Source organism: Mesoplodon densirostris, chromosome 11 (genome assembly GCF_025265405.1).
Source record: "Mesoplodon densirostris isolate mMesDen1 chromosome 11, mMesDen1 primary haplotype, whole genome shotgun sequence".
Taxonomy (NCBI): Eukaryota; Metazoa; Chordata; class Mammalia; order Artiodactyla; family Ziphiidae; genus Mesoplodon; species Mesoplodon densirostris.
Genome location: NC_082671.1, coordinates 51,968,622 through 51,979,594, shown reverse-complemented (window position 1 = coordinate 51,979,594; position 10,973 = coordinate 51,968,622). Strand labels below are relative to the sequence as shown.

Sequence of the window (10,973 nt, the reverse complement as noted above, 5' to 3'; positions counted from 1 at the left end):
GCCTGTGCTCTGCGGCGGGAGGGGCCACGGCGGTGAGAGGCCAGCGTACCGCAAAATAAATAAATAAATAAAATAATAATAATAATAATAATTTTAAATAGAGTCCCTGACATTCATTTTAGAGCACTATTAACTAAGTTTGCACCACCTCCTTACAATATTGTCTTTCTGAGGTAAGGATCCCAGCTAATGTAACATTCAGAGCATCCATGGGTTGGCTATTTAGTGTTCAAGCCTGTGTTCACATTAGCCCAACAGGGTAAAGCAAGGTCTCTGCTAATTATCTGCCTTTTCTCATCTCTTATTTGCCAGGTTAGTCACTAGTAGACAAATCAACTCTTACTCTTGGTTTCAGTATTTTTTGTTTCACCTTTCAGTTGTACTGTAATCTCCTTTAAGGGGAAAGAATAGTTATTATACATCATTTACGGCCTCCACACTACGTAGAAATGCTTAATAATCTTCTGGTTACCACTGGCCACTCATCACCAAGGGTTTGACCCTTGATCTTATGATACTCAACTTCACGACGCCAAGATCCTAGTGCATAGTTGTTAGTGTAACTGACACCATCTTGGACCCTTACAATTTCTCCTGTCCTTCCGCTGACCCTACCCAGGACTGTACTGTGCAGTAAATCACTTCTCTGTCATCAAGGGCTTTGTAGTTAAAAGATATTGTTTAATAATCATTAGGACCAGGTGGCCTCTATGCTCTGTTAGTCCCCAAACAATGATGGAAAACTTCACTGACGTATTCCTGGCGCCCAGGAGACTAGTTACCCATTCATGAATCTTGACTTAGGAATGCATGTCCTGTTTCCAAGCATCTACCCCCTTACCCTAGGTTAACTACAAAATTGCCTCAATGGCCCCTCAGTGGTACGGAGTATGGCTGCAAATGCTTCTGGATGGTTATCCGCCGGATCCCAATCCCACCCTGTAAGTTACCGTATAATTGACTTATCCATTGATTATACGCAGACTGCCTCAGTCTCAAGGTGCCTTCTCAGTTCGTGGGCACTTTTCGTTCCCTCCGTCCTATAGACACTTAATATATACACATACTCTGAGTATGATGTTTGATACTCTGCTGATATATTACCTAATAGAGAAGTTTAATCAGGTAAGCTGATGATTCTACCTTATGCAATAATTTTATTATTTTGAGAAATCTAATTTGAAAATTAGCTGAAAAATCCCCCACTGGGTCTGAATTGCCTCCTCCATTCTTCTAGGCATTTAAAGCAAAATTTCAGATGCCCCCTCCAATAGGATTATTTTTTCCTGTAAATTGGGGTCATTTTTAATTTTAAAAAATTGAACTCAATCACTTATTCATTTAAAAATCTTAAATATGTCGCTTATAATGATAAAGCAGATATTCGCTTTGCATATTAAGCAGTTTCATGTGTGAAGTGCAAACAGACTGAAAAGAGCCAGCAGACTAAGGAGGCTTTGTCTATTAAACCAAATCTTCTTAGGTAGATTTCTAATTTTGCTACTTGTGACTCATTGTGTTTTAAGGGAAAAAATAATAATAATTTCCATCTTTATTATGTTTGAACGACTTATGATCCCCCGACCCTTCATTCCTCTTCTCCCAGATTGGCTGTGAGCACTAATTACATTTATGAGTTTACTTATGGCCCGTGCTTTACATAGTTATTCTGTTGGTAGAACATCCCTAAGGGTTCTGTGCAGAGATATTTTTTAAATGATTCTCATGATAAAAATGACTTATTAGCTGAGTCACCTGGGAAAATTATTTATCCCTTTTAAGCCTCTTTTTCGTATCTGTAACAGTGGGGAGGGTTTAATATTTCCCATTTCAGGGCTTCTGTAATGAGGAATAATAAACCCCAATTCTCACACTTAATAAATTAAAGCCACTATAAATTCCATATGTATGTATATATGATATATATACACATATACATCTATATATCTATCTATCTATATCTATATAGATATAGATATCTATCTATCTATATGTATATATCACCTCTTACAATTTATAAAAGGATCTGTGTTTCCATACTGTTTACTCTGATCCTCACTGTAAAAGGATTCCCCCTCTGGAATCTATTCACAAATAACAATGGTCCTGTAAGCAGTCCTCTCAATTAGTCAAAAGGTTATTATAGGAGTTTTTGTTTCTACATTTTATATGTTACTAACAAATAATACTTGCAAGGGTGAACTACCATCATCTTTCCATACTAACTTTCATATTATAAAAAATAAAAAATATGGATTTGGGGCTGGCTCTTGGGCAAAGAGGGATGAGAAAACCGTGAAAAGAATTTCACTGCTCTCTTTTAAAAATATTATTCTAATATATTGAAAAAACAAAGAAGTTTGTTCTCTGTAGCTGAAATCTGCACTCATATCTTTGGAATACGCCTTCACTTTACTATGATCTAATCAAATTTGAAAGCCCCAAAGCTTTCAAAGCTTTCTGCTGTTGCTGCTTTCAAGCCAAAAAATAGTTTTAAAAAATGAAAGAATCAGAGATGTAGTCATCTCAAAGTAATTATTCTGTATTTCATAATTTAGAAAAATAGAAATCATAAATTATAGCCAACAATTTACTCTAGAGTTTATTTAGTATCAGAGAATCACTCTTTCATTTTCCCAACATATTAGAATTTTTTAAGTGAGCACTAAAATTCTTTTTATTAATAAATCCATTAGCAAGTAATAATAATGTATTTTGACAGAGCCCCAAACACAAAATTTGCTACAGCCCCACTTTTTTTGGCTGTGCTTCAACAAAATAAGCAGAAGCATAAGTATTTGGAAATTTCAAAAAAATATATGATATTCAGGCCTTACCTCAGGTGGCCTAAACCAGAACCTCTGGTTGGGGAATGTATAGAGGGTACCTGCTGGAAACGCTTGTTTATCTAACTTTCCCCTGTGATCCCACGGAGAAGCCTGGGTTTAGACCTATTGTTAGACCACTTGGTAAACCAGATGACACTAAAAGGTCATCAAGCAGCAGTCATGGCAAAAAGCCAGCAATACTGCAGGGTGTTTAGGCTATATCCTCTTTTAACAGGGCTTAGCAGGATGATCCAAATCAGACGTCTTTTTAGAATCTGGACTGTGTGTCTTCTTGTCCCTCTTATGTTTCCACTCCCATAAGTTTCACCTATGTCCCTTCTGATTAACATTTCAGAAAAATGTTTATTTAGAAAAATGAAAAAACAACATGTTTTCTGGGCAAATAATTCAAGCAATCAGAGCTAAAAATTTTTTTTTAATATTTAAATCTCTCTAGGCCAAACGGTGAGGATTCATGAAGAAGTTAACTATAAATTAATGTTTTAGGCCATTAGTTCAGATTATAAGTCTTCAAAGTGTATTTTAAAAATGTAACTCATGATTAACTAGACAGTGTGTTATCATGAACCTAATATCTTCTAGTTATAGTGAAAAAATATTGTAAGCCCAGGAAAATTTCACATCAATGATCTTTGCTTGATTTTTCCCATGAGTATCCACCTCTCTCACAACTGTGTAATAAAAAATACTAAGTACCTTAAAAGAATAACCCAGTTACATAAATCCAGATTATTACTTAGAAGGAAAATTATATAAAAGTTTTGAGTGGAACAAATTTATAAAGTACAAATTAGTTCTGTTCCTATATTTAAAATACATGTGATCAGGCAACTACCAAAAAAAAAATAGGTACACGTAAGAACCTAAAATTCTACATCGTAACAGTCAGTTCTATGCTTTACATCACCGCGCCTTCCTATTCCTGTCCAAAACAAAGCTTTGCTTTGCAGCATTCAGGATTTTTGTTTGTTTTCTTTTTTATTATTTTTATTTTTATTGAAATATAGTTGATTTACAATGTTGTGTTACGTTTCACACGTACAGCAAAGTGATTCCGTTTTTTATATATATATGTTTTGTTTTGGTTGTAAGTATGTTAGTTTTGATCTCAGCTCAGCCCATCCTTTAACCAAGCATCTGGATTAGGACCAGCCAAGATCAGGCTCTCCAAACTCCCCACTCTAGCACTGTCCATGTCCCCTTGCCAAAGGCAGCATGCGTTTCCTAGAAGCAAGGGTTTGAGGGCTGAAGGACCCTAGAGAAAAGGTTGAATTCAGAGATCCTCTGCAAACTCCCTGCCAGCCAGGCTCTTTCACACTCAGCATTGGGGTCATCACGGCCCCTGGAGGCAGCCCCTCCCCTTGCTGGAGAGTGTCAGTGGTTCCCTTGTGTCCAGACTCTCTCGTGACCTTGAACAAATCACAGCATCTCTGAGTCTGAGATTCTCCAAATATGAACGATGAAAGGAGTGATGATTTCAAAGGTCACACAGATCACAGAATTCTTCCTAATTACTTAAGTGGCAGGAACTGGAATAAAATGTTTTCCTATAGGGACTTCCCTGGTGGTGCAGGGGTGAAGACCCCAGGCCCCCAATGCATGGGGCACGGGTTTGATCCCTGGTCAGGGAACTAATAAGATCTCGCAAACCGCACAGTGTGGCAAAAAAAAAAAAAAAAATTAAATTAAATTAAAAAAAAAAGTTTTCCTGTAATATCTGTGGGACTGATGGATCTTATCTAACCGGTGAGGTCTGTGTTTAAAAGGCAGAGGCAGAGACTTCCCTGGCGGTCCAGTGGTTAAGATTTCGCCTTCCAATGCAAGGGGTGCGGGTTCGATCCTTGGTCAGGGAGCTAAGATCCCACATGCCTCGGGGCCAAAAACCAAAACATAAAACAGAAGCAGTATTATACCAAGTTCAATAAAGACTTTAAAAATGGTCCACCTCAAAAAAAAAAAAATAACAACAGGCAATAAAGAATTGTCAACGCGACTGAGCAGTGGCTAACATCCTATTCCCTCCTCACACATCACCCACTCCTTAACCCCCAGCTGACCAGTGTCTGCCACTGGGAGCCTAGTTTGGCACTTATCAAGCTGTCACCAAGTACCCAGTTCCCCCAAAACCTCCATTGCCAAAGTCAGTCTTCCCTCCTCATCTGGTTCTCCAGTTCTCCAAATATGTTACTGTTGCCTACTTCCATCTTTTAAAAATTCTCTTCTCTTGGCCCCAGGGACAACACATCCCTGATTCATTCTCCTATGCCATTTTCTGACCTCTCTTTTGTCTCATTCTTTGGCTCCTTCTCCGTCCCCATCGTTAAAAATAACCACTTTCTGACCCTCTTATCTTCGCCAGGAAGAATCCCAAAACTGAGCTCTCCTCGAAACCCTGTCACTAACTCACTGTGTGGTCTCGGACAACCCACAACCCTCTCTGGGTTTCATTTATCCCTGAGAAAGGAAAGGAGCTGGACTTGATGATCCAAAATCATAGTCCCTCGGAGCTAGGCAGTGCTACGCTAGTCTGTCCTAATCCCATTCCTGTCCTCCATCAGCATATGGTACATTTTCAGAAAGCCAGTCCAAGGCTGTAATGGAGCTAAGACCACCAGGAAGTCATCAATTCCAGGGTAGAAGAAACCTTAGACATCACCTAGTCTGAAATCTTCATTTCATAGCTGAGGAAACCTAGGTCAAGAGTGGGTACTCGATTACCTCACAGCAGGGGTGGGAATGAGGAGGAGGTCTCCGGGGCTCTCACATGTTCCAAAATCAGAGCTTAAATATCTTCCAAACCTGGTTGAAATGTATAATGGTATCAGAGTAAAATGTGATATAGAAGGTATAAACTGGGTAGGACACTTTAGAGCCTTTTTCCCTCTTAAAAAAAAATAAACTCTGTACTGTAACTCTAAGAAATTTGGAGAGTTATTTGCTATAGAGGGTTAACACAAAAGTAGCAAAATCAGATCACATAAAACATCTTAGATGTATATTTTTAAATAAACAAATAAAATAGAACATCAAGTCGCAGAACACATATATTTACAATAATTCAAATGTCCAAAGCACAATACAGTGGTATCTCTTTAACAGTTCATATAATTTAAGACATACATTCACACAAGCATATGAACAAATACTAGTCTCCTAGACCAAAGGTTGAAGAAGTTACTCAGACGTTTTGGCACTGACACCTACATATTTATGGCAACAAATAACGATGGCTTTAAATTTTCAGTAAGATCTTTTGCACAAAGATAGGAAATGTACAGAATGGGAAGAAGACAGTCAAACAAATGTACTTTTACAGTACTATTTATCTAATACCATATGGGATGCGGCACTGCTCAGTAAATTTGATCAGGATAGTCTGTTTACTCTGGTCTACAATGATGACATGAACCGAATTATTCCCAAATCTAACTTTACTTTGTGCTTTATAAATAATTGCTGCTTGGTTCTTCCTTCTACATCTTTTAAAAATGAACACAACACTTTTCTTTAACATAACTCAACTTTGGTCCCAATAAGTTAGTAAAATCTCTTTTTTAAGAATACTAATACTTGGAACTTATTTTTTCTTTCAAGAATCCTGAGTGAAAGGACAGTGTCAGTTATATCACCTCCAGGCCAGCTTTGAAATTATCAGTGGTGCTAAAGACTAAGATATTATCTAGAACGTAAACTGAAAAACAACCCCATCTTTCTCTGGCACGAACCTAAGTGCTTTAGCACATTTCCTATTAACCAGGGAAAGAGACCCTTTGGTTGTATTTCAGAAAAACAAAACCACCCCATTTCTGTCCTGCTGTTTATTTCTGCAGACCACACACAAAGCTGAATATGAAGAGATTCAATCACTACATCATAAAAATACAGGCACAAAATTAAGTGGACGCCACAAAGGGTGTGTCTGAAAACACTGAATTGACTGAATCTGAGTCAGATTTCACCCTCGTGGACTTTAAGATGCCCTCAGCTATGACCGTTTCACTGGGAAAGAGCCTGACTTTCCCATTCTGCCCTGTTGCAGTATCCTTCAGGGGTTCCAAAAACACCACTCTTTTCCCAGCCCCTGCCTTCCGTTCATCGGCGGGGGCATCGCTTTCAGGGCCAGGAGTGAGAATAGATGCATGGGCATTGCTTTGGTTTAGCATATTTCTTCGTCTCTTGGGTTTACATTTGCAGGGACACGGTGTCAGATAGAGGTACAGAAGTACCAAAACAATGCTGGCCACACAGGCTGCAAGAGTGGTAAAAGCTGTGTTAAATGCCTCGTGAGCATGGGATCTGTTTACGGTGAAATTGCTCACGTTTATTGTGATATCCACAGTTTCATTTAACAGACGTTGCCGATTCATTGCAACACAGGAATACACTCCAGCATCCTCAAAACGAGGACTTTCTATAACCAGACTTCCATTGGGAAATATGTGAAAGTTTTCTATCTCTTTATCGGGCTCCAGCACTCTGTTATCTGGACCGACCCACATGAAATCGGTATTCACGTTACCAGTCTTGCTATCACAGTGGACAATCAGCCTTTCCCCCACTTGAGCCTCATGAATAAAGCCAAGGGCACGGAAGGAACCATTGATGATACTGTCAGAGCAGTTCATAAAGCTATCCTGGAGCAGAAGCACCTGATGGAAGTGCCTAGCGTCAGACCACAAGCGACAGGTATAATCATTCTTAAAATCCATCACTGAGCTGAAGTGCCTACGATACCAAAAGATCAGCAACGAGTAAAGGGAACAGTCACAGACAAATGGGTTTCCATGAAGGTAGATGCCTCTCAGCTGCTTTCCTGGCACTAAATTTATATGATGCATCGGCAGGGAGGGGATCCGGTTATAAGAAACATCTAGAAACATCAGTTCTGCCAGCTTGAACCTTCCAACGTACAAATCCATGGGAAACTGCGTGAGAAAGTTTCCACTTAAGTAGAGTTTTTGCAGTTGGGAGAGCCCTCCAAACGCTGAAGGGTCGAGATAGGAAATGTGATTGTTGTAAAGCAGGAGCACTTCCAGAACCTTCAACTCCTGGAACACTGCACTTTTCACAGTCTTCAGCTTGTTGGATGATAAGTCAAGACACTGCAGATTTGGAGTGGTGGCAAAACTGTCCATAGAAATGCTTGTGATGTTGTTATGCCGAATAATGAGGGTGTTCAGCTTTACAAACGATACCGGAATCCACTCAGAATCCAGAAGCCCAATTCTGTTATAACTCAGATCCAGTCTCTTGATCAGTCTGAAAAGGTTCCCAGGCACCTTGGACAGGTTTTTGTTGGTGCAGCTGACGATGTCAGTGGCACAGATGCAAGCGGTGGGGCACACCCCGGAGGCCCCACGGCTCGCAGTCACCGTGATCACCAACAAACACAGCAGTTCCCTGCAGCCCGGTCTGACAACTCCAGGCAGGGTGGGCAGTGCGTGTAAACGTAAAGACATTATGGTCGCCTCTAAGGCTCTTCCAGGCGCCTTTTCCACCAGCTCAGCCTGCCACCAGTGAACCTGGTAAACAATCAATATTTAAAGAGGGGTAAAAAAACAAAGTTAACTAGCACTAGTTAGCCCTTAAGAGTAATATCTGGCTTTCTTTCCAATAACTTTTGAAATGGAGGTTTTTTTATTTTCACACTGGGGAGCCTATGTGTCTTTTTTACTGTTGGATGCAATTTTTCCTGGGTTACTCCTGCTTACAGACATTTACAGTCCCATTCTATCAACACAACCGTCTCAATATCAGAAACTCAATTGTTTTTTAAGGTGCATCCTGCGTTGTTTTTTTTAACTCTCTCCAAGAGTCACAAAAATATACAAACGCATCGTATAAACAATTACACGGAAATACTCAGCAAGCCACCCGTCCAGAAAGCAACTCACGGAGCTGGGAAGCCTCACAGGTTCCGGGGAAAGGCCGCCGACGGTGGTGTCTTCTGCAGGTCTGTGCGTCTGTCTGTCTGTCACTCCGGCATCTTACGAGTTCCTTTCCCTTTAGCTCCCGGCGGGCGGCAGCCTCTCGCTGGCTCGCAACTTTGGGGAGTTTCAGGCAGCCACAGCGGCGGCAGCAACCCCGGGCGCAAGAAACGTCTCGGCCGGCTGCGGTTGCTTCTCCCCGGCTCTCTTCATTGCTCTGCTGAAGGTACCGCCTGGGCGCTCTGGCCGTCGCGTGCCCGCGCGCGGGGCGCCTTGCTCCCGGAGCCTGGTCCGAGGGGCGGAGGCGCGGGGAGCGGGTTGGACCCGGCCCCGCCTCTCCGCGCACGGGAGGCTGCAGGGGCCGGGTTCCCGGGCGGCGCCGGCCGGGTTTTATCCCCGCGCGCCCGGGGTCGGGTGCGGGGCGGGGAGACCGGTCCCGCCCCAGCACGTCCTCCCTCCAGCGGGAACCAGCTCCCGGGCTGCGGGCCGGGGGCGCGCGGCGCGGGGAGGGGGCGGCGGCGCAGCCAATCGGGGCAGCGGCCGGCGCCCCCTTCGTTCCCACCCGGCAGCCCCGCTGCCGCCTCCACCACCCTCCCCCCACTCCCTGGTCCCGGGAGAGCGGCCGCGCGGGCGGGGCGGGGGTCGACACCTGAGGCCGGGGACGGCGTCCCCCTGGGTGAGGACGCGCTCGCGCACTCCTGTCAGTCGCGTCCGCGAGCACAGCCGGGGTCAGCAGGGTGATAGGGTTGGGAGAGGTTAAGGGACACGCCCAGCCCCGGAGGGAGAGGTCGCACCCTTCAAGACCCACTTCGTCGCGGCAGCGCAGGTCGCCTCCCTCTCCCACCCAGTCCGCTGAGCTCCCCGACCACTTTACGGCTTGCTTTGGGCGAAGGCCAAGGGGGCTTGCAAAGCGCTAAGTGCAGTAGGTCTTAAAGGTTTACAAAACAAACACAGAAGATGCCTTCCGTCTCCGCCGTCATTTGGTGGGGGGGGGGGGGGGCGCAGAGAAATGGGGCACGTTCCCTCCGGTGCAACAGGATCTCTTCTAGGGGAAAGGAACCGGGAAAGCGCAGCGGGGACTCCACACCTCCCTGGGAAAGTTCTATCCCTTTCCTAAATCAGGAGGAAGCATCAGGGATGGTTCCCCCGTTCGCGAAGGAGAAGCTCAGGAAAGAAGGGTTGGAGCCGACCTTCCGCCTGGAAGTCAAAGATAAGAGTATTCAGCTTAAAAGAAAAAGGAGAAAAAAAAAATCCCAGGGCCAGACTTTTTTTTTTTTTTTTTTTTTCCAAAATGTGTTCGCGCCGGACAAGGACTGATCCCAGACAGAAGGGGTGTCTTGCGCGGAGGTTCTTCATCCCTTCGCGAGAGGCAGGCTAGGAAAGTTGTAAGCAGGGTGGACAAGGCCAGGTGACAAGACCAGGCAAAATGAGGTGGGGGAAGGGGAGTGGAGCTGATGAGCTTTTCGATTAAAACTCCATTTTTGGTTGATTCCGAGATCAGTTTTAACGATGGGATTTGACTGAGCCGACTGACCCATTTAGCCGTTATATCCGGATTAACAAGAAATAAATTACTGCGCTGACGAGATATTAACCAAAGCAGAAGGGAGGGGGACATTGAAAAAAGGACCAAATTGAGAACAACAGTTGGGGGCAGGGCACATAACTTGTAATATTACTTTAAAAATAGAAGCGATGACGTAGACAATCAACTGCCCCCCCCCACGCACATCCACTTGCGGTACGGTGAATTTAGTGAGAGTTGTTCTCTACATTGTCCATGAATGGATTCATGTGGTAGCACAGATCTGCTAGGCCAGCGCCAAATTTAAATAGAATTGTGTGCATCATTAATTTAGTTAGGCTTTTTGTGGGCTGAATCTGAAATAGCACGGGTAAATTAAGATTTTTCAGGTGAGAGCAGCTTGATTCAGATTAGTTTCAGTTTTATGAAAAGTTGAAGTTTATCATAAGACTACAGCCTGAAATGCTTCAGGAACGCATTCCTTACTGCGAGCTCCCAGGGGAGAGGAAGAGGTTGAGATTTTCTAAAGTTTAGGCCACACTTCCTTGGGTTCTCAAAAAAACTTGGTCTCCAGGCCTTCATTTTTACAGTTAGAATGATTAACACAGAGATATAGGTTAAAATTACTCAGAGGTATACTTTTTAAATTACTAATAAATGACCAGGTTGTCG

The 10,973-nt window shown here is 43.1% G+C and overlaps 1 protein-coding gene across 1 annotated transcript; it reads right to left on the bottom strand.

The window, feature by feature from the left end:
* Window positions 1-5,822: 5,822 nt before the first annotated feature.
* Window positions 5,823-9,151, bottom strand: AMIGO2 (adhesion molecule with Ig like domain 2). The gene is made up of 2 exons (XM_060113613.1): window positions 8,744-9,151; window positions 5,823-8,371 (listed from the first exon to the last, which is right to left on the bottom strand). Exon 2 carries the CDS (start codon window positions 8,306-8,308, stop codon window positions 6,743-6,745), a length of 1,566 nt encoding a protein of 521 aa, XP_059969596.1. The 5' UTR covers window positions 8,309-8,371; window positions 8,744-9,151; the 3' UTR covers window positions 5,823-6,742.
* Window positions 9,152-10,973: the final 1,822 nt, after the last annotated feature.